General features: G+C 35.9%; 2 protein-coding genes across 2 annotated transcripts; both read right to left on the reverse strand.

Annotated features, from left to right (window-relative positions):
- Positions 1-4,622: 4,622 nt before the first annotated feature.
- On the reverse strand, positions 4,623-9,945 carry LOC122015437 (leucine-rich repeat receptor protein kinase HPCA1-like). Its single transcript, XM_042572309.1, has 19 exons — positions 9,725-9,945; positions 9,525-9,648; positions 9,368-9,439; positions 8,863-8,937; positions 8,712-8,783; positions 8,446-8,607; positions 8,291-8,365; positions 8,141-8,212; positions 7,856-7,927; positions 7,705-7,773; positions 7,554-7,628; positions 7,395-7,466; positions 7,170-7,304; positions 6,615-7,081; positions 6,382-6,540; positions 6,115-6,254; positions 5,653-5,872; positions 5,332-5,567; positions 4,623-5,243 (listed from the first exon to the last, which is right to left on the reverse strand). The coding sequence occupies exons 1-19, from the start codon at positions 9,798-9,800 to the stop codon at positions 4,743-4,745; spliced, it is 2,874 nt and encodes a 957-aa protein (XP_042428243.1). The 5' UTR covers positions 9,801-9,945; the 3' UTR covers positions 4,623-4,742.
- Positions 9,946-11,687: 1,742 nt separating this feature from the next.
- On the reverse strand, positions 11,688-24,194 carry LOC122013424 (UPF0613 protein PB24D3.06c-like). Its single transcript, XM_042569702.1, has 9 exons — positions 23,878-24,194; positions 22,605-22,681; positions 21,678-21,783; positions 20,271-20,363; positions 20,122-20,187; positions 18,382-18,527; positions 14,430-14,538; positions 12,054-12,118; positions 11,688-11,958 (listed from the first exon to the last, which is right to left on the reverse strand). The coding sequence occupies exons 1-9, from the start codon at positions 24,091-24,093 to the stop codon at positions 11,811-11,813; spliced, it is 1,026 nt and encodes a 341-aa protein (XP_042425636.1). The 5' UTR covers positions 24,094-24,194; the 3' UTR covers positions 11,688-11,810.
- Between the last annotated feature and the right edge of the window lie 541 nt (positions 24,195-24,735).

The following is a 24,735-nucleotide window of genomic DNA, read 5'->3' on the forward strand; positions in this document are numbered from 1 at the left end:
CCATCCGCACAGCGCCTGACGAAGTAGCACACAAGGATCCGGACCTGGGAGGTCGGATTTGGGTTCCCGAGGACGACAGAGGCCGGTATCGAAAGGAAACCGAGGGATCTCGAGGGCGATAGAAGAAGAAGGGTTTAGGGATCCGAGATCGGCGGAAGGGGATCGAGATCGAGTTGGGAAAATGATGAGAACCCGATGAAAGGAAATGATGTGATGATTCTTTAGAGTTTAGATGATCTTTTTCTTTTCCTTTTCTTCAGGTGTGTGCATTAATTAAAATCTCCTTTATGAAGACAAATGACTATGGAAAATTTCTTTATTTTCTTTTTCTTTGCTTGGACTTGTTTGCATCGGATCCATAAAAAAACACTTTATGATCTATGGGATGTCATTAGAGATGAAAAGGCATTATTGCTTTGTTAACAATGGCATCAATTACAAAATTTAGCTCCTCATATATATTCTCTCTATAACTATCTTGTTGTTGCTACAAAAGGAATCCTTTTCTTTATTGTTTGTGAAAGTTATAATCCTTATGAGTAGTTGATCTTGCCATAGAACATCTTGTATTTCAGAGGCGCTTCCTTGTATTTCTTCTTCATTAATAACATCTTTTTCTTCTAATCTTCTATGTACTTGATGCTTTCGGTGTCACCTCTTTCACCTTCAATAAAAGTATTATTCTAACCAATTACGAGTTTGGTTAAAGAGTTGAAGAAAGTGACTGTAATATTCTGTTACCGTTATAATTTGTTGAATTTAAAAAAAAACAATCACGAGTTTAATTAAAGTGTTTAAAAAAATGACTATGATATTATGTTTCTATTATGTTTTGTTGAATTTTAGATACTTCTTCGTTGAGTGAGAAGACCATCTACCAACTTTTCCTATGCTGTAGATCCATGGCCTGATACTAATAATTGATACCATTGGAGAGCCTCTCTATCCCAATGGAAAGAAGATACTTCCCTCTTCTAATTATTTGATATGTTGGGTAGGAGAACAAATCTTTTACTTCATAAATAAATCTCGTAGGATCTCTACTTGGCCAACAAGAACCCTTAGGTTAAGGTTCGCTTCATCTCCATTTTTTCTCCTGTGTTCAAATCAAAACTATTTTGATTTGACCTAACTAAATTAAAGTCAAACAAAATTTAATGAGTTAAATCGATTAATTTATGGTATATTTTAAGATTTTTTTTTTCTCTCCCACGAAAGCAGCTAGCAATTCCATCACTCACGACACCAACCTTTATCTCCAATAAGGGAATTCATCTTCATAGAATTTTCAATTTATCATAATATCAAATTAATCTAGCTCTATTAACAAGTTGATACAAATTAGTGTCCCATCTTGGAGAAAAATAAAGAAAAAGTATTTATCATAAGGTGACAGGAAATCGGGTCCTATGATGATGGGGAGAAATAGAGAAAAAGAGGATAGTTCCAATTAGTCTCACAAAAATTATCTAATTAAATTATTTTATTGTTTATTTCTAAAAGATTAGATAATGACTATTACTCTATGTATAATTATATAATAATATTAAATCAATATAAAAATTATTAATAATCTATTTAAAGATAACTATTAATAAGAGGCTGAAGGAGTGGAAGACGAGATGGCCGACGAGCGCGGAAGGCCAGCGCGAGAGAACGAGTGCAATGGAAAGAAGATAGACAGTAGGCCTCGTATTGCCTTTCATTTCCGGAAAATACAGAAAAAATAATATATAATAAATAGGACATTTTCTTTTCACGCACCGATTTTTACCTTTATTTACATAAAATACACTCAGAATTTGTCAGAAAGTCCACCGAATATTAAAATTTAAAATTTTAAATTTATAAGAATAGGAAGGAGAGATTGAGCTCATATGCCAACAAGCTCAAAGTAAGAAGTTGACTGCCATATGAAAAAACATTTAATAAAGTAGTAAGTTTTATCACTCATTTCACATGTCTAAATTTTATAATTCCAAAAATATGTATTATATTCTATTACGCCACTCCTTCATTTCTTCGATTTCTTTCCTTTCCGCATTCAAATTTTTCTTAATCCATTTCATTACTCTCAATTTACATTATTGTTAAATTCTGATTTGAGGGTCATCCTTTCTAAAAGCTGAGAAAATAGCGCGCTGCACGGTGGCTTTGACTAGGAGAAGATTTCAAATTGAAGAAACTCTAGATGGCAAAAGAGGGTTTTCGGATGCCTCCTTCCTCTCTGTGCACACCAAATAGAGAGCAATAAAATGTTAGAGTGAAAATTAGGGAAGAAGTCTCTGATACAAGCACTCCGACACTCAAGTTAGTATGATGACAAAGTGAAAATTGAGAAGAAAGTATATTGTAGTAAAGCGTAATCCAGCGTACTTTACCAATGGAGAGAACCTCCCATTTTTATATCACCTCTCATAACCTCCGCAATAATAAGACAACAAAGAATATTTGGTATCAAAAGATGTTGGGTAATGGAAGATGTGAAGTTTTCCTTCAAGGAATCTTCCATTATACATATATGAACACTTTTATGTGTCAGATATCAAAATATTCCCTGGTGAATAGTTGTTATTCTTCTGACATGCTGTTGCGATTCCCTGATATTATTGTCCCCTAGATGTAACCTGGCCGGATCTTTAGCTAAACTAGGTAGTCTGGCCGGATCTTTAGCCAACTGATTGTATACTGTGATGCATGTCCTTGAAGAGCGGGGATCCAAACCCTAGGCTATCCAATCAGCCCCGTGTTATAGGACTTGCCCCTGAATGCTCTGGGATCTAGAGGTCTGATCGGATCTATGACTAATCGGATTTGTAATGAGAATTGTTGCCTTCACCTTTAAGTATACATATACGCAACAGTGGCACTGAGCCGTGTAAATCCAATTGTCCTCATGTAATAAGAGCTATGTACCTTTGAACGGGGAGCTGAATCCCATAAATCCGATCGGTCATAGGTCGATCAGATATATGCCCATAGGCTATGATGCTAAAGATTTGATAAGCAATGAGGAGTCTAATCTCGTAGGTCTGGTCAATGCTAAAACCGACCAACCGTATGATAGGAAACTGACTCTCGAAAAAAAAGAGCTCGGTCCCATAAGTTCGACCGGTCGTGGGGCCAGTCAGCTTTATACTGAAGGTTGTATTGTAGGACTGACGATGTGTAAGCTAAGAGTTATATTATAGGAGTGGATAGCAGGGTCCTGTACATTCGACCGACGCATTAAGACCGACTGGGTTTATTCTAAGTGTTGCACATTTACCTTATATATATATATATATAGGCGTTGGGCCCTACAGACCCAACTAGCGTTTTGATCAACCGGTCATACTCTTGGAAGTCTGACCAGCTATTGGGACGACTGATTCTATACTGAGGTATATTGTAAGGTTAACCAACTGTATACTGAGCACCGTAGTTTTGTAAGCCCGCTTGGCCTTTATGCTGACCGACTATTTACAAGTGGAGCACTAGATTCTTGGAGTACATTCGGCTCTTGGATTGGCCGCCCTTATATCAAACGCCTTAGCGTTGAAGAGTGAAGGGTTGAGTCTCGGTGAGAATGACCCATTCATCTGACTCTAGCTGTCACCTCACCTTGACTTTGACCGTCACCTCATCTTGATCTTGACGGCCACGTCACCTCTAAATCCGCTTACAATATACCGTATCAAAGGGCATGAGTATATTTAAGGGTACATTAGTTTTGATTTGAAATTATTCAGAGTTCTCTAAATTAATCAGCGATTCGCTCGTCCCAGCGCCCCCGTCAACCCGTCCCTAGTGGGGGAGGTTATGCTCGATCACGTCAAATTTCGATCCCAAAACCTCATGTGACAACACCCCATGTCTTAACCATCACACCGCTCCAAGGAGACTCGAGTATTATTGTTCTAAGCCTTATATGAAACATGTTATAAATTTTATGATAAATTTTATCAACCTCTCTCTCAATTTATCTATCAAATTTAGGCGAGCATAAAGACGTTAAAAAGGCTTATACGAGGATAAAAATCGAACAAGAAAAGAAGGGAGGATAAAACTGGAATACGATATGTGTTTTTAGAATTATAAAAATTAAGTAGATGAAATGAAATGGATAATATTGATACCTTCTAGTAAAATAGAGTAGAAAAAAAAAAGGTAGCATATCAAAAGATCTAGAGTTTAAAATCCTCCTATACGATAATACGAGGGCGTAGAGCCGGCCCTAAGTGGGGCCAATGCACAGGGCCACCTGACGGGCCCCTTATTTTTTTCATATTTTTTTATATATTTTTTTTTAAGATGTTAACCAAGCTGGTCCATTGAAAAAAAATAAATTTAAATATGGGGCCCACTTTTTTAAAAAATAATTTATATATTTTTTAAAAGTAATTGTTTAATAATCTAATTATAAATTCTAAACTATTATAGTTTTTTTTTTATAAAAGTGTACAATAAATCCTAATTTAAATTATATGTTCGTTTAATAAAATTATTTTTATAACACCCTTTTTATTACTTTTTATATGCATGAAGCTATCGCAACCTCCACAAACGTAAATTATTGTTGCTGTGAGTCAAGCCCTCTCCGTCGCGCCCAAAGCCCAAACATAGCTCACAAAGACAAGGAATTTACATGAATTCAATTCAACAACAACAACAACTTAATCCATCAAACAATGCTATCTTTAATGAATACACAAAATCAAGGAATCTTAAATCAAATTAAAAAAAAAAGTACAACATTCCCGCTACTTGGGTTCAATCGCTGCAATGTAGGCGCCGCTGTATTGGAAGTCGCTGCTCTCTTCACTCTTGTGCAAGTGACCATCGTAAGGATGGCGGCGAGGAGCACCTTGCGTGCCTCCGAATTCTGTAGCCGATGAAGATGCTGAATTTGGCTGTGTGTTCAGCCCATAAGTGTGGATTATGGTTTCGATCTCCTTCACAATTTGGTTCATGGTCGGTCGGTGGGCTGCTGTTTCTTCCACGCACTGCATGGCCAATTCAACGAACCTCCTGAATCCTATAAGCTGCCCCATTTTAAGAAGGACAGGATCCACCATGTTCTTGAGACCATAATACTCTAGATCACGCCCATCCATCGCAGTCCTGACCTCGCGAACGATGTACTTGCCCTTCTCTATGGGTTGCCGGCCTGTTATCAGCTCCAACATCACTACACCAAAGCTGTAAACGTCACTTTTCTCCGAGAGCTGTTGCGTCATGTAGTACTCTGGATCCAAGTAACCCTGCAAATTTCGGCATATGAGAATCCTAGATTTCATTTTATGCGAGGAATAGTTGAAAAGATTTAAGAGTTGGAAGATGAACTCTCACCAAAGTTCCTTTGACTTGTGTCGAGACGTGCCCTTTTTCGCTGTCGGATACCAGTTTTGAGAGGCCGAAATCGGCAACCTTTGCGTTCAAGTTCTCATCGAGAAGGATGTTGGGAGACTTGACATCCCTGTGAATTATCGGGGGGTTAGCCAGTTCATGAAGGTAAGCTAATCCTCTAGCAGAGCCCAGAGCAATTCTAAGCCTGTTCTTCCAATCTAATCGTATGCCGAGGCTCCCTGTAATTTATATGCACAAACTATAAGAATTCAGGTGAAGGATAATATAGTGGACTTGAACATGTTTATTGGACATGGTACGCACCACTCAAGTTCTCCCTCAGTGTTCCATTCGGAATGTACTCATATACCAGCATCTGTTCTCCCTGTTCAAAGCAAAAGCCGACAAGGTCTACGAGATTCTTGTGGTGAACTCTGGAAAGCAACTCGATCTCGGTCTTGAATTCATGTGCTCCTTGCATGGATCCTTGTTGTGCCCTCTTGATCGCAATAATCTGCCCGTCTGCGAGGATTGCTCTATAGACCTGACAAGAAATAGAAAACTTATTTACTTGCTCTTTTGTTCATTTTATGGGAGTTTGAGCAGCTCCGCGTGAGCTTGAAAGTGTAAAACTACCTTTGGTTAGTCAAATTGAATTGACAAGGAATAGAATAGTTGTTCATAGAGCAAGAACAGAAAAAGCATCCCTTAGTTTGGTTCACATGATTAGCTATATCAAAAAAGCTATAAGTTCATGTAAATCAATGATACAGTAGACTGATCTACCTTTCCATAGCCACCGGAACCGATTGCATTTGCTTCAGAGAAATTGTTGGTGATTTTCTTGATTTCATCAAAGGGAAACCATCTTGCTCCTTTCAGCTGTGGTGCACTGCCGTCATCTTTACCACCAGACCCCCATGTAGCTGCAAAATTCGGAAATGGTCAGACTTGCAACGTTCTTTAAATGATATCGTAGTTTGAATTCTCCTTGGAGTTCATCTTAAGCGATGTGTCCTTTATGAATGATCCAAAAAGTCACAAAATAGTTACCGAAAGGTCGGCTTTGTTCAAGAGCTCTTTTAACTTTTTTCTTCTGCAGTAAGGCATAAACACCAACACAAACAAGTACAACAACAAGAATAACACAGCCAACAGCAACTCCAACAATAACACTTGTACTAGTCTTTCCTCCTCCAGTCTCACTCTCGCCTGAAAGATGTGTCAGGTCAATGATCCAAATAAGGCAAGTTAAGAGTTTGATTCTCAAAAAATTCATCAGATACCTGGGAATGGGTACAGTAATCCATGAAATAAGTATGGTCCAAACTCTTCAGGAGGTTTATAGTTTTGGAAGCTTAGGTCAAACCCGAGGTTGATAATTTCTGATCGGTTGAAGTACATTCCTGATGACGGGAAGAGGGCTAGATCCAACTCTATATACTTTTCTGGGCTGAGCTGGAGATTTGAAATGTACACATAACCAGGAGTAAGACTAAGATTAGTCCATAGAGTCGTCTCCAGTTGCTGGAACAATGTAGAAATTGTCAAATCAAAGAAGCTGGGTCCTCTAAAGGTCATCTGCCCTTGATATGGAAAGGCACAAGCACAACTCTGAGGGTTGACCTTCTGATCTTGTAATGAGCATGTTAAAGAATTACATTTGCTCAGACTGGTGGAGTATGGATCCCTCTGCCGGGGACTGCAGTAGGTGTTTGTCGGCGCAGAATTGCACACTGGATTTTGCTCAAGTCTGTAGTTGTCAAACAATAAATACACAAACATTTAGACCTCACCCAACCTTTGATGAGCAAATTTACATGTTGAACAAATGAACTCACCTTAGGATATTAAGGTAGTTGCCTGTTTCCAAAAAACCAGTGATATTATTGTTTCTGAAATCGACAAGCTGCAGTTGTGGGCTAATGTTGCTGCCCATGTTCAGTGTACCATTGAAGCCATTGTCTCTTAGCAATCTGTCAAGGTGTCAGTTTCAGCATTAGGTGCCATTCAGTCAAGTATCCTCTGCTTTCACATCAAATAAAAACTCGCAAATCAGTACTCACACTTGTTGCAATTGAGGCAAGCTGAATAGCTCTGCCGGAACCTGACCGATAAGTCTTCCAGATTCTATGACTCTGCAAATGGGATTCCTTGTTAGCTCAGTAGACTTGGAGAAAAAAAACAAAATCGCGATACATTGTGGACATGATAAGGAAGCTCACAAGGTTGTTAGAGATTCAATTGTCGTAAACCACACTGGAGCTTCTGAAGGACTGAAAGAGTTGTTGCTCAGATCCCTGAATGTCAAGCCAGTAGATTGTAAAAAATAGTATGAAAAAATAGATGAGGCAAGAAATACTAATTGTTCCTTACACATTACTGAGGCTGTTCATCCCTGTTAGGTTGGGCAGCAAACCAGTTAGTTGATTGTTTGCCAAGCTCCTGGAAGAAATGAGAACAAGTTTGTCAGTTCTCTAACTGACCTGTGGCAATTTTCATCAATTTGTATAAATTGCAGACTTACAATTCAGTAACTAGGGTAAGATTGTTGATGTTCGATGGAACAGCACCTTCAAACTTGTTATTGTCAAGTCGACTGTTCCAATAAAATATCAAAAATGTCAAATTGTTTCAACAGTTCAAATGTGTAAAATAAAACTTACATGAAGAAGGAACCCTGCACAGAGAAACTCTGTGAAAGCCCCTTCTGAGCTGTCGGAACACAGCACGAATCAATCTAGACGACTGATTAATCAATAAATTTTGTTCCAAATGAGGGGCATCAAGTGTTCAAATCAATCTAACTTACAGAACTCCTAGGGAAGTAACCAGTCCCAACGTGGATGGAATTGAACCATTAAATTGATTTGAGTCGAATAGGCTGCACAGTGGTGTTGCAGTTATGTTAAGCACAAACAAAGGGAATTAAGAAGTCTGACTACAGAATTATCCAATTTACATGTGTAGCAACGTCATCTCTGAGCTGAAGAGTTGTGGTGGAAGCTCCCCTGACAATTGATTCTTGTTGAAATGACTGGGAACCACATGAATTCATAATCAAACACATTGATAATTTTTTGATTTTGCAAAGAAACTAGAAAGTATAATACTGACAAGTGTTTGGCATTGACAAGCCTATCTAGACCAGGAGTTGAATCTGTAGAGACTGGAAGAGGTCCTCTCAATTGGTTCTCCGCGATGTCAAACCAAGACAAATTTGATAGAAGTCCCAGGGAAGCTGGAATACTACCACTAAATCTGTTGTTGTTCAATGCCCTGAAGTTTAGACCAGCAACAACAACACAGAAAAATAAGGTAAAGATCTCAAGAATATGAGCCAAGATGAAACTAATTGCATGTAAGCAATCAACCGGACTTACAAGTAAGTAAGCTGTGCCAAATTGCCTAATTGGTCTGGAATTCGACCACTGAAGTTGCAACCAGCCAAGATCCTGAAAATTGAAAGACCTCTTGTCAGTTCAAAGACGTCAGCTTGATGGAAATAACCGACAAGAAAATTACTGAACCTACAAAGTGGTAAGCTGCTCCAGGTTTCCAATATTCGGAGTGAGTTGACCCTCAAGATCACCATTGTAGGACAAGTCCCTGTTAGATGAATTGCAAATAGTTGCAAACAATCAATCGTTTAAATCAAAAGTTGATATTGATACAAAACTTATATATACCCAGCGGCATATCCATAATTAACATATCTATCACATCTTGCAACTTCCTACCAATATCAAGGTCATTATCAATCTCAAAATATGGATGCCAATTCTAGTTGATGGGTGGCATGTCCATAGTTAACATTTTCATTGTTTCTAGCAACTTTGTATCAATATCAAACCTTCAAGCTGGTAATACAGATACAGATGCAAGTTCTAGTTTTGAACTACCGCAGACTTGTTTTATATCCCTTAACTGAATTGAGACCTGATGCATCTGACAGCTAAATCACCACCTTTCATCATATTGAAACCCACATGAATAAGACATAAGATAGACACCATAATGCTCAGGAGAAGCAACTTACAAATCTCGCAAGGCTGAGAGTTGGCCTATGTCTGCGCTCAGTGTTCCTTTAATACCCATACTTGACAATCTCCTGTTAAGAAGATATAGAGATCTTTAAGCAGATGGAAGAATAACAAATGATGAGGATGCATAGGTCCATTTTGTAGCATACTCACAACGAAGTCACCCTCGAGTTTTCGCAAGAAACGCCATCCCAAGGCATACCACAGGGGTCGTCGGATTGCCCCCAATTTGGTGGAGCATTTTGCCAGTCCTGCAGGATCGATCGTAGAGCAGCAGCTGCAATGATCATCGATTAATTAACTACACATACCAGCTGGGGAATAAGGCAAGCACCTGCAGGGCAACAAGTTACCGTCTTGAGGATTGGTGACGCCGGAGCCGACGTGAAGAAGGCATGAAAGGATCAAGAGCAAGAGGCAAGTCCCCATGAAGAAGGCCAAGAACAAGAAGCAATTCCCTGCTCTTTTGGGAATGCCTTTTTCTATCTCTCATAAACCAATTAAAGCATTAAAAAGTTGGACTTTTCGTCGCCGTCGGCCGCCAATTCATCCTTGACGATGAATTTCTGCAATAAATATGATAAAAAAAGTGACGAGTGTGAGGATATCACTGCACGTGTCTGCGGGCTTTGAATCATTCAAGCTGTTTGTTTTAATATGAATTAAGATTCGTGGGGTGGGTGGGAGTGTTTGTGCATGTGGTGGGCCTGGCCTGATGAACGATTCTGCTCTCCCACTTCTTGTGATTTATCGATAGTTTAGCTGGCAGATTGAATTTTCAAAGTTACAAGTTGAGTTTTCAACGATGGTTTGCTCGTCGGATTTGAAGAAGTCAACGCGAAGACTTTATCTGAAAATATAGAAGAGAATTTTGCAGGAGAATACGACTTGTTGTGCGGCATGGGTGGTAAGCGGGGTGTACCGTGTACGGACTCTCTAGGCAACGGTGATCGTAACACGGTACATGTATTTGGGGGGTGGAATACGACACCGGACCGATTAATTGGATAATGTTTTGAAATTTATCTAGATTTTATGGAGTATCTAAGTTGTTTCTTTTCGCCCTCTTAGGAAGTCAAAGAGCAGATATTTATTTTGGCGTGTGTGATCAATTTTTTCTCTTAAAATTTATGAAGTCAAGGATCAAATATTGTGTCTTTTTTTTTTTTTTTTTGTATGAAGTCAATTTTCCTGGCCGTGAATTTCACACGTTCTGCAAGCCATGTCAATTGATATCTTCAACAAAACTGTGCTTGTATAAATCAATTTACTGTTTTATATCTTCTAAAACCATCTTGTTGCTAAAATCTTCGTGCAAATATTTTATGGTTACTTTTCTTCCTTTTCTTTAATGGAAAAAACAAGAGAGACAAGCAGTTAGTCATAGCATTCATAGCATATTGTGTCCATTTATTTTAAAAGAAAAATCCCTACAGACAGGAAGAGGAAAAAGAGGACAATCTAAAGGAGGGAAAGGGAAAAAATAAATAAACAGGCTAAGTAGTCGACAGTTGCATGCAAAGTTGATGGTGCCTATGAGCAAGGTCACTCGTAGTTGTGTAGGGTCGCCCGTAACTCGCGGCCATGTGAGGCAGTCGTGTAAGGGCGCCCGCACAAAGTCACACGAAGTAGGTTGTCGTGCAAAGTCGCACGAGGTAGGTTGGAGCACGAGTCTACAATTTACAAATTAGAGGATGGAGCATTTTATAGATTGGTTCATTTTGATGAATTTCATCATTTAAAAAGATGAGATTCATCATTGTTCATCAATAATGATTAATGAATCATCCTTTTATCTATAATTTACGGACTAAAAGATCCTATTTAAATTAAATTGTCACGCAATACTATTGACACGAGGTTAGGACCGCTCAGTGCCACGCAAGGCAGCCGCCCAAGACAAAGGCAACAACATGAGCCAACCACGCAAAGCCTCTTGCAGCCATACTGGCTCGTGCTATTGAGGGCAGAGATGTCACAAAAGAAGGAAAGTGGCATTCCACCCTATTTGATGGATAAAAGGATACTAAAAAAAGGATCCAAAGTGAATCCATAAAAACGTCAATCTATTATTTTATAATAGATAAACAAAAAATTTATATAAATAATCTATTTTTTATGAAATAAATATTAAAAAATCTCAAATTTTAAATTCGTCCTTCCAAATAAACAACCCATTAAAATCAACTCTAAAAAAAAAAAATAGAGCAGCCATTTTTTCCAGAGCAAAAACAACACTCTAAAATGTGCTTATCATTAAAAACAAGGGGCATTGACAACCAAATACAAGCAGTAATAAAAATATATTCACAATAATTGAGACAAGTTCCTGAGCGTTTTTGATAATCATAAATTGTAATTAAAACAAAAGAGTGGATTATAAAAAAAAAATTTCTGGGAACGGCAAGAGATTGGGGTGGAAAAAAAAAGGAGAGAATGCTAGCTCCATGGATCATCCCATCCTTTTGGTCCCTCCCTCTTAACAAAATCCATGATGGCTTCGACTGCCTCTTGGACCCTATTCGACAGAGAATGATTTCCCCATTCTATTTCCACCTTTTCAGCACCGCCCATTGCTCGACAAAGTCTGCAGGGTCATGAAAACAATGTTATTTTACCTTGGAGAATAAGTGAATAATGAATGAGAAGAAACAATTGTATTCTCAATCAAGAGTGTGCTACCGTTCCACCAATGCCTTCTTATCGACATAGTCAGGCACATATTCGTCTGCCATGGAGAAAATAACCTAAAACAGCACAAATAAGAGTAAAAAATCACAAGAACGAGTTTGTCTGACATGTTCAATAAGAGTTCAATCGAGTGCAATTCACATTAAAAGGTTGGTCGTGTGATATTGTACTAATGCAGCGACCGTTTTCTCTTTCACATTCTCCGTCTCCACAGTAGTAGCAACAATTTAAAGTAACGAAACAGTAGCAAGCCAGCAGCTTGTTAAGTAAAAGGCCTCATCCTTGTATGTTGTTTTCATCCAAAGCAGGGGTTAGCCATCTGAAGCTAATAGCTTCGACATTGTATGTGATCAACTCAGTAGTATTATTGTGATGACGGTTAAGTTGGTCCATACAGGGATCTGAATCAAACAAACATGTTTTTATTTTTATTAATTTTTAAGCATTTTCTATAATTTCACAAATTTTTAATATATAATTTTATCAATATTTTCCCAAATTTCCACATTTTTTCTTTTGTCTATTTTGTCCCAAATTCGAAGCCATAGTAGACAGTAAAACTCAGTTAAACTCCAAAAATCCAGTGCCCCATGCGTTTCCACCCCATGTAAAGTTTAGAACAGGTGTGTGATTAATACAGTTACAAAATTCCTTCCTTTCAATGTCCTCCATCAGCTTTCTCCTATGGCAACATCATCTGCAGTGAATTTGAGACCCAGATCCCCTTCTTTCTCATCTTCCCCTTTTTCCTTTTTGCATAGTTGCATAATTTTCATTGGCTGACACAATGGCAATTTTCAAACCTTTTTCTGAGAAGATCATGATTCTTAGGAAGTTGTTCGCTGTTTTGTGTTTTCGTTGTCTCTTTATTGTTGTTTCATTTCTGACTTCATCCATGAAATTGTGGGTTTCTATGCACTAACTCGAGTTATCCAAATTTAGTGTCCTTGTAGTCAAACTATAACAGAAAGAATGACCTACCGACACGTGGCCAGCATACGTGCAGGATCTTATTAGAGAAAAGTATACAATAGAATTTGGATGAACTGTAATACAGACCGGCTGAATTTTCGCAGGTTGATCTCGCTGGGTTCAGCCGAGATAACCAATCCTCTGAAACACTTCACTTGATGTGTATTTTGGATGTTTGATTCCAAGCTAGAGCTCCTTGGATGTCCCCAGATTAGAACATGACAGCTAGTAGAAGTGTAAAATTACGCTCCTAGTATACCCAAAGCTATCAATCGAAATACTCGAATCAAAATAATCATTCTATATTGCATTTACTAATAGTTTCTTTAGTCTTGCTCTACTTTTTTACCTTTCATTTAAACTGATTTGACTCCTCTAATTTTAATCCTTTGTCATACTTGGACATGTCCATATCAACTTCATGTAATTGCTCTTGGATATTAGGGGTTTTCTTAAATGAAAAAATCTTTCTTGTAACATGACACTTCCATCTTAAAATTTCATCTCTATTACATTAATTTTTTATATGTTTACTACCTAACAGATTCACTTCAATGCATAAACAAACATGGAAGTTCCTAGAAACACCAAACCGTAAAAATGATAAAATTTAGATATTGTTATTGTCTCCACTATGGTTAATTGAAGTATGAAATGTTAGCCTAGTTATTGGAGTCGTTAGTTGACATTTAATTGGCATGACATAAATTAGATATTACTATGTTAATCTAATAATCCAATTGAAGATAATTGTGAATTGGTGAGGTGGTTGGTTTTCTTATTCTTTTCTCTGATCTATTCATAGGATCCACTTGTCAAATCATGACTAAAAACAATATCACTATAATGATCCAACGTCCTTGTTAGCTTGAACTGGCATAACTACAACAACATTGTAATATCAAATTCATGCTTATCATACCAAAGTTAAGAGGTAACTGGTTGTAACTTATGTGCTATACGTCTTGCCCCGCTTCCTCATATGCGCTCATCGAGCCAACTAATCATCCATATAAGCTTAAAAAATTGGCATGGGGCCCTGGATTTCATTTGCACAATGCTGAACTTCAGATTTCTTTTGAAGGCAAACATGGACTTGTGTGTTTCTTAACTTTCTTAGTTCTCTTTCATGTAACCTCACATTGTTTATTTGTACCTGGATTGCTCACTCACAATGCGGTAAATATAATTTGACATATTGGTGGGTAATTCCCTATCCATCTTCCCCTCAAGAAAAGTTAGGTAAGAGATGGATTTATCATTTGGATATGGAGGTCATAAGTAAACTTCTGTTAGAAAAATAACAAAAGAAATAAACTGCTAAGTAGAAAATAAGCAAGATGACAACATTGGCAATAGGAAATTATGCTTGTAAATTAAAAGGATCAAGAGAACCTGGCAAGGTGTATTTGACAAGTGTCCAAGTCTCAATCTCAGTTGATCATCGCTAAGATCAGAACTGAACATGTCATCATCGCCCGTGTATGCACAAAGAGAGTGATACCTTTACAATGTCATTTAATATCAGCAACGGCTCATGATAAATTAGCATTATCATAAACATAGTATTTTAGTTCCATGATTCAGAATTTCATTTATGCCATTACAATTTTGAAGATGATAATAATTAGTTAAATATCTGCTTAAGTTTGCATGCCAGACCTCTATATCTAGCAACGTTCAACTTGACAGTTTCCACATACAAGAGTGCAAGGTCAACTTGTGAATGTGTTCAGAACATTTTCCTTGCTCCAATTGATCATTTGGAACATAGACATAACTTTTTGATCCATAAAACACTGGTGGAAGATATAATCTTATTATACTTTGCAATAAAATTGTCAATGTTGAGGACCAGAAGATTAAGAGCATAGGCTAGTAGACCTAGTAATGTGTGCTTTGAATATGGATCAAATTGCATAATGAACGAGAATTCTATGAGTTCATGTGATGGAATTAAATCTACTGTAAAACATTACAATGTCAGCCAATCCATGACCTCAACATAAATGCCAGTGGCTGGTATAACCTTGTCATACTTGGAATAAAATTCCAGAAGAGCAAGAGCATACCTTATCATATACAGCAAATAAGTACTCTTGGTAACATTCTCATGTCCTCAAGGTAACATTGTCCCTCTCTCTCCCATCACTAACCCCACCTGTTCACCACCACTGAAAGTTCAGTATATCCACTCTCGCTTCCGTAGGCCTATTCTCCCAACCTCTTCCACTGATACTCCCTTCTTCTCCATCTTCCTATGGTTGAGGTGTGTGAATCTTTAAACTCCTTCAAGGAATTATCACTTTGCAACTATGACCTTTTCATCCTTCTTGTGTCACTTCTTATTTCACATGATATTCAACTGACCAATGAACCCAAATCCCATGTTTCCATCACACCAGATATCAAACTTGATGGTTCCAACTATCCTCTCAGGACTTGAGCATTTGAAGCATGTATTGAAATCTCATGTTGAGCCAGTTGAAATGGGCAAAACATTTCGTTCTGCCCGCCAACTAACAGCGCCTGACACCAAGATAACAACAGTTGAAGAGGCGTAGTGCGGTCGCCGCAAAAGGCTTGCATGACACCATGGCCACCCCAAAGGGATCGTGCGACCCCCATGACTGCGCCCGAGGTTTTTTTTTTAATTAAAACTAAACTTAGTTTGATTATCTCAATCAACTCCTAGCTATGATTGGGGTAATTAAGAGTGTAGGTGGGTTGGGTGGGTTCAGGTCGGGTTGAAAATCAGTTATCAAAAAAAATTCTAACCCGAATTTGAAACCCTAAACCTGAACCTGGATAACCTAAATAACTCGCCCAACCTTAAAAAAAAAAACTTTTTTTTTGTTATTTCCCTATAAATTTTCATTTTTTATCTCAATATTTCAACATTGTTATACTACGTAATGCTATTTATGTCTATAAAATATAATTTTTAAAATAAAATTTGATTTAACCCCAAAAAAATCCCTAAACCCTAAATCTAGGTCAACCTGAATCCAACACCCAAAAACCCCCAACCCGAACCTAACTGAAACTCAAAAACCCCTAAACCGAACCTGGTTTTTTTCGGGTTGACTGGATCGAATTGGTGAGTCGGGTTCATTTTTGACACCTCTAGGGATAATTCAAAAGGCTTAATTAAACCCTAATAAAATTATCTAATATAATATTTTAGATAGTCAAATCAAAAATATTTTTGACACCTCTAGGGATATATTTTATTTATTTTAATTCTAAAAATATATAATAAATTTTTTATTTATTTATCTTCTAGCTATGTTATTATTTTTTTAATGGATCCAATCAACACCTAATTTAAATAGATAGTCAAACATATTTCCTAAAATCCTAATCGAATGAACCCATTATAATATATAAAAAATTATTTAAAATTCTAAAGCAAGGCCGCAATGTCGTGACGACCTTGCGAATCACATAGCAACGATTTTTTTTAGGTTTTTTTTTGTTTAGTTAATTTTTTATTTTTTAAATATGAATTTTTTATGAATAAACTATTATTAATAATAGTTATAAAATATTTAAAATTATTTCAAAATTTTTAAATAATTTAAAATTTTAATAAATATTTATAAAATAATTTTAAAATTAAGTATAATTTTAAATTAATCTAAAATTTAATATATATATATATATATATATATATATATATATAATTCTTAAACATGTCAAATAAATTTTTTAAAATTAAAAATTTACAAATAAATTTAAAAAAATAATTTAAGATTTTCAAATAATTTTATAATTGTTTTAGCCTTTCAAATGATTTTATAATTTTAAATTTAGTTTTGAATTTTGAGAATTACTTATTTTTAAAAAACAATTATGAAAATTTAATAAACATTATTTTATGAGAAAATATTGAAATATAAATTAAACATCTCAAAATATAAAGCATATTTAATAATCAAATATCATTAATATACATTTATATTTAATTTTTTTTAAAAAAATACTGAAACTATATTGGCATGGAACAATACCGAAAACGTATCGTTCCAGTCCGAAACCTCGACATAGGTCGAGATTTTAAACCTTGATTTGAAGTGTTGTCATTTTTGCATGCCAAGGCAAAGGTGTTATATTTTAACTTGCTGCTTAATCACATGGACCAGCTGTTGCATCATTTATGATGTCACTCTTTCTGGCTGAAACATCTGATGCTTTAGGCCACATGTCTACTCATGAATATAATGTCTCTTGCATTTATCAGGTATACATATAAGAAAATCCTAGATTTGAGGAATATTTTGTTACCATATTAGGCAAGTATGATGAACTTGCATATAATCTTGCATCCCTTCATCCAACTATTATAAAGTAGATAAGGTTTTAAATCTTGGGTTTGATACTGTATTTGTCCTTAGCCTGGAACCTTACCAAATTGATGCTATCTTGTAAGGATACATGATTCAGGTAACAGCTGTTTGACTGTGTTGACCTGGTGGGGGTTTTGCATGAATTTACAATAAATATTCCTACAAAGATAATCTATTGATTTCTAAACCAATCTCACTCAACTCTCTTAAATTAGATATTTATCCCTCTAGAATTAGTACCAATAAGGTTATAACATTTTTGAATTTTCATTGTTTACCTCACCAAATTGCCAATCTTCTGACAACTTATGACATCGACCAACAACACCTGTCTTTTCATCTTGATACCTCCAGATTTCAAAACTGATCTTATTATGTTGCATCTATATTGAAATTAATAGCAATACTAGCTTAAATGTTTATAATTATAAGGTTATGTTTTTAGTTGAAAAGATTAAATTATGTTATTAATCATAGCTTCTCTAACTTAATCATTTTTGGATAACTACACAATTTTCTTTCTAGATTGATTTTATCTGACAATTTTCTTTGGCTATAACCATATATGCATGTTACACACGAAACAGTAATTATACCACCAATTCTTTGAATTTCTAGTATTCTTTTTCAGGTTCCGTATCATTTTTATTGAGATATGTATCGTTTGCACAAGCTCCTTAGCAAACTTTGTATTGCTTGTATCATCTCGTTTTGAGCAACACAAGTAGAATTGCCAAATATTAATGCCTACTTTTACAGCCGGAACATGTGGCAACCTTGATATACTGTTAGAATGATACATGTGGTATCAACCTGCTCCAATGTAAAATCTAAATCCATGATAATGTACTAGGTTGTTACAAATAAAACTATTCATGCTATCGTGAATGATACTTATGCATGTTTATGCAAGTTCATTTTTGTGATACGAGAATGAATTGCCAAGAAAAATAAACATGTGCTACATAAAATAGATGGAGAACATGAGACAAAATGACCTGTACGCAGTTATGGGGGCATCTGGATTTGCTTCCCTTGGCATTAAATCCATTGCCCTACCTTCGCCAATCATTTTTGCAGCCAAATCTATCATTTCAGCAGTTTCAGGTAGAGTGGCTCGATATTCTCTGTCACTTACTGGGGCCTGATCAGTGAATATGCCAGTTAACTAGTAAAGCTTCTTAAGATTTCAATAATTATCTTATCACACCCTAACAACTATATAATGCATAACCCTCAATAATCCATCAATTACACTTTTTTATGTTAACAAATTAAAGGGAAAAGAATGAAATTAGTTACTTAGCACACTCAGGTAGCATTATGGATAACAAGATTCAAAATGAAACAAAATCGTGTACCAAAAAAGTACATCATGGTTTGAAATCTCATATTGTACCAAACAACATGGTCAAAATGTACTATTTTAGTGAAATAGTGAAACCTAACACAGAACAGCATGAGTGTCTCTCTTTTGTCACCTGTAAACTATGTCAACAAATATTGTACCATGCTGATACTCCACACACTTTGGCATGCATCCAGATAAATTCAAATAATGTTTCCTTTTTTATAATTTGTTTCTCCAAAGTTTAATTTAATTTATTATCTGAATGCTATAATCCTATTTGTTATAAATAAAAATGTTAACTGAAAGAAAATCAGACAAGCAAATCTTAGGTGACGTTTGGTTAAATAATGGGAATGACTATGGGTATGAGTTTGATAGGAAGGTGGAATAGGAATGAGAATGAGAATGAAACTCACCTAGTTATATGGGTTTGGTTGATTCCCATAAATTTGGGAATCATTCCCAAATTATCATTCCCAAACCCACAATCCAAACACTATCTTTTATTATCATTTCATTCCTTCATTCCCAAATCCACCAACCAAACACCTGAGCAGACCACAATTTGTTCTTTACGACGATGAAGGAGCATCTTCAAGGGCCCACAACTTGCAATACAACTTTAGGGAATTTTTCTTCAAAAAGCTTTGTGGAGGTGGAACGAATCCAAAGAGTTTCTTTTTAGACTCATAAAAAGCTCTAGAAAGGCCAAAGTCTCAAACAATTGTCATTGACTAAGGAAGAGGTTGTGGAATTATTAGATATCGTGTTTTCATCTATTTAATTTTCCCACATCTTAAATTAATTTTTAAAAAATATATATATTTAAAAGCAAAATGAGTTGAACCAAATCAATAAATTTGATTTTCAGCATTGAATTGAAGTCAAATTGGGCGTGCAAATATTAAATTAAATTAGCACAACTTTAATTAAAAAGTTAATTTAGGTTAGTTCTTTAGAGATGTAAACCAGAATCAAATAATTATGGATCCCCATACCCTAGGCCCTAGTAACTCTTTCCCTCTTTTTTCTAGGTTAATCTTCTCAACAGAATCTACCATTTCCCCTTCTTAATTGAAGCCATCAGTCACACCTTATAAACTCACAGACATTTATTTTCTTACTAGCTCTAGGTAAATTTCACAAATTTGAAGACTCTCTCATGTTCATAAAGTGTCCTTACAAATCTTGAAAGTGCTCCAACTAGTACTTGCCATGGTTGGAGCTTGAAGAACACCTTTCTAGTTTACACACGGTTATTTTTCAAAGCTACCAGTTTCAACCAAAAAAGAAGAAAAGGAGAAAGTAACAGCGCCTTTTTTATAAATGTTTTAAACTACCCACAAGTTCACATCCTAAATAACCAGTTACACATACAATTAATTACCTGCAAAATCACTCCCCGAACAGCTTTGGAGAATGCAGAATTTGTCCTTAAATAATGCACTATATCCTGCAACACATGAACAAAGTGTCGGCAGTAATGCCAAAATGGATAAAGAGTTAAACTCTCTATGGATTTTCACTAATCCCAACCTGGCAACCAGTACTATGCCCAAGTAGAACAACACCTTCAGAATTTTCCTTATTAATCAAGTGGCCAATTAACTGATCCAGCTCTACTGCATCCTATTGACAGAAAAAAAAACAATGAATGTATTGAAGACTAGAAAGAAGGGGAAACAAATCAAGGCTATGCTGAAACAAAGGAGCCCAATTGCCTTTGCTAGCCGCAGGGATCAATACATTCTCATGCTTCTATAATGCCTATCAAGGCCATTATAATTATTCAAATTAAGAGAGCCCAATTCATACATAGACAGTTTTTAACTTTTTACAACCTTTTATTAGCTATCTCTACCACTTCACAGAGCATAATTCTACATGATTCAAGTCAATTCAATTTGGAAAAATAATACTCATCTCATGCAACTATCAAATCCAATAATAGTTAGTCTAATCAAATCCTTGCCTTTTGTTAATTTCTTTAGCATCAAAATGATCATGGCTCTTGCACAAATATGTGATGATCTTTCTAGTTTTAGAAATGGTTATCCAATGAATGATTAATTTCAAAAAATATTCTTATATAATATCTAGGTGACAGACAACAAAAGGAGTGCACAACAATTTCTTATGCTTCTGCAACAATATTAATCTAGTAGAAGATACCGCCTAAAACACTTAATGGAAATCCCTAGTGGCACTTAGTGATTATATTTATGCATTATGACAACCAATTTTCTGCCTACATTATCCATAATCCTACTTTACATAAGCAGCAAAATATTGAAGTTGATTGTCATTCCATTTCAGATGCTAACACATCCTACAAGATTAGCACCTAGCTAATCTCCAAGGTGTTGATTGACACATTCATAGGTGAATTGCAATGAGGACTAAAATCACATAGGTTACCTTGACAAAATTCTCTATATAATCTTGTAATGTATGGTTGGTACAAATAGATCTTATTGTAAACACAAGAAATCTTGCAGTAACATGTTTGATAATGAAACACTAACAAAAAAAATTTAACCATAATAGTTTCTTATTAAATTATACAAATTACTGTGACTTTATATTCCACAATATCATCATCAGTGTAAAGTGAGATAACAAAACAAGTATATCATTTTCCAATTTCCATGGAGGCTGAAAAATACCCTACCCAGTGTCAATTACTATTAATTTGACTTACAAAAAAAGGAAAGTAGCAAATTTCAAAAAGTGCTACAACCTACAAGTCACAAGTCCCAAAAATGTGGGATTGAAACATGGATCTTTACATTGAAAAAGAGTTTGACAAACCTTAAGAAAGGATATAGTAGAATTGCACCTAGCCAACAAGTTAAACTTTAGGTTTTTGCATTGGATACAAGAAACTTCAATTAAAGAAATTTTGAACAAAAATATCACACAAGCAATGAACAAGAGTCTTACTTGATCTAAGCTAGAAGTACCATATCCGAGATAAGAGGAAGAGAGCAAAGGTTGCACCAGAGACCATTTTTCATTTTCCAAAGCAATTGATAAAGGTTCCAAATACCTGTATAATGAAAGATTTTCCTGATTATGGATGATACACTGTAAGCAAAAACAAAAAAGAAAAGAAATATATTCTTCAACAAAGATATAGTTACCCAGCCTTAAAAACTTTGGCAAACTACGTTTTGTGCCATAGTAAGTATATCAACAGTATAAATTTGTTCGTGGCATGGTTCAAGCTGTATAAATTAACCCAATAGATATTATCATAGTTGTGCATACAACATGCTGCCGTACATGCTTTTAGTTAGGCCCAACTCAACATAAGCATCTAGAATACTTAAATTCAACCATGCACCATACTGATACCTAAAGAGGTATGCACAATTCACAAGGTTATGCAAACATTTAAAAGTCTAGGGGGGCATTCTTTAAGGATTCTTTAATCTCAAGGTCAATATGCAACCAATCAAGCAACATGCAAGTGCTCCCAAAGTGTCCACTCTTTCCTACAGAATCTTTATTGTTCTCATGATTTCACAAATATTTGATAGGCATTTGTAGCCAGTAAACATCTTTCTAGCTCTCTTGTTGCTCTTGTTCTCTTTGCTTTTCTTTAAGGATTCATTTACTCTTGCAGATGGAAAGTCAAACTGAAGAATAATAGGTTTTCTGCGGAGGGAGAACAAGGTGTAAACTGGTTATGTTGTCAAAACAGATCAAATGAGGTGTGTGTTTCCATATAAATATCTGCATTGTGGCCCAAACATTTGAATCCAAATCTTAATACAGATAGGCAAATCAATACTTACACAGAAAAATACTGAAGTTATTTGATAAAAACACAAGGAAAAAACATATGCTAAAAGAAAAATGGCATACTCAGTTGCTAACAATCCATCTGTCAATCCACCAATAAAAATGACTTGCTGGTTGAATTCACCAGTTTTGAATGCAACCTATGCAAATAGAAAATATGAAAATGCATAATTTGATCAATGAAAAACATAGTTATTTATGAAGAACACTAATTAGCCCTGATTTTGTAAAGTAAATGCCCAAGATGGTAGATGATTCATAGACATTCAAAGGCCAAGCATTAGTTACTTATCCATAATTATGGAAAATTTCAAAGCAGATGACAAACCAAGGAATCCACCACTGGTCCCATTATCCCATCAGGGATTTTCACACAAGACCTGATCTGTAAGAATTGGTGATCAACACACTCCTATATCTCTCATATCAGTCTTCATCTGCAGCTACTAATGGATCAAGATATAAGTCATGTGGAAGTTATAGTATATTTTATTAGACTAGTCCTACACTAATTTTTGTTTACTAGGTATACATTATTCCAATTTCATCTATATACCTAGAAAGTTCTATTCAATAACAGTGTCCAAATCAGATATACTAATATGTGCATAGGGTTGCGGTACCTACTACCAAGTTGGTAATGACCTTAGTCTGCTTCACTAAATTGGGGCTCGCTTCCATATAAATAATAGGTTATCACACCTTCGTTCAAAAAAAAAAAAAATTGCATAGAGCATAATAGAGGGATAACATCCATCTAATATATCCCAAATAGTTGGGACTTACACGACTTGTTAATGGTGATGATGTCACATGATAATATATGTGAAATACGTGATTTGAAGCTCACCGTAGTTGGAGAGGCAAAGAAGCTCACCAATATTATCAGACAAAGAGAACAAAAAGGACTATGAAAACTGGATGCAGCAATAAAGAGAAAAAGAAACCTGCATGAAAATTTGAGTTATCCCTTCGAATATGAAGTTCAACCCAACACAAAGGTATGTGCAAGCGAACCCAATTAGAATAACTACCCTAGTCCTACAACATATTAGATTATTCAGATGAAACCAAGGATTCAGATTCATTGACCAAGAGAACTCGGACAACTTCCTTCAAGATAAAATCAAACAAAAAAATAAGGTTAAGAAAAGATTTAGGTGTTCAAGAGCTAGAGGCCTACAACACATCGGAGCACCCCAGGAAGCCTCCAAATTCACGCGTCGAAATGGCTATTGTCACAGTTAGTTACAGAGAGCTAGCTATACTTATCCAAAAACAAAATCAGAAAGGCGTCACACCCAGAACGACAAGCGCATGACCTACTCCTCCATACCTGAATAGACTTAGATCCATACTTAAACAGATAGCCACGGAGCTGGTTTTTGCGACTCCCCGGCACCCCATCGGCGGAAGCCATGACTGGCAGAGAACCCCCGCCGGCGGAGCCGGACTTCCCCGAACGAGACCGGAAAATACCTGGGAACCAAGAGGAAGAGGAAGAGGAGGAGGAGGAGGAGGCGAAAGACGGAGAAGACACCGAAGGATCCATGCGCGAGATCTATCGTCCCGACTCTTCAGCAACCCTTCTGGTAGGGTATCGTGAGAGAGGAAGCAAATGATTGATACGATACAATTCAAATGCCAAAAATCGCCTTTTTTCTAACTTGAGTTTTTAAAAAATATATATATAACAATTATGAGATCACCAGAAGACTACAACTCCTCCATTAATTAAATCTAGAGATTTGACAATACCGTGGTTTCACTTTTTGCCCCGGGTGCTATTAATAAGGATTTTTCCTTTAAAGGGATGTAACCATAGCTTCTGCTGTCCATCAGGAACACTGATTATGATCGGTGGAAAATTTATATGGGACAAATCAGTCATTCCCGATTCGGTATCATAATTTTTTGTTTTTGTTTTTTTTTTTTTTTTTTTGTAAGATTTGACAAATCTGGTTTAAACTTTAAACTTCCATTCTAAGTATTTTTTACATTGTTAATATTATGAGAAGTAAAAAAACGAGGGAATTGATCAGGAGTTACGCAGATTTAAGAAATTATTAAATCACGCACTGTATTTTGAAAATATTAAAAGATGTACTAATTTGATGACTTTTCCGTTCTATCTCTCCTATCTAGTTGACTTTTTAATCTCTTTTATCAATTTTTTTATTTAACTTTTCTCTCA

This window comes from Zingiber officinale, chromosome 8B (genome assembly GCF_018446385.1).
Source record: "Zingiber officinale cultivar Zhangliang chromosome 8B, Zo_v1.1, whole genome shotgun sequence".
Classification (NCBI taxonomy): Eukaryota; Viridiplantae; Streptophyta; class Magnoliopsida; order Zingiberales; family Zingiberaceae; genus Zingiber; species Zingiber officinale.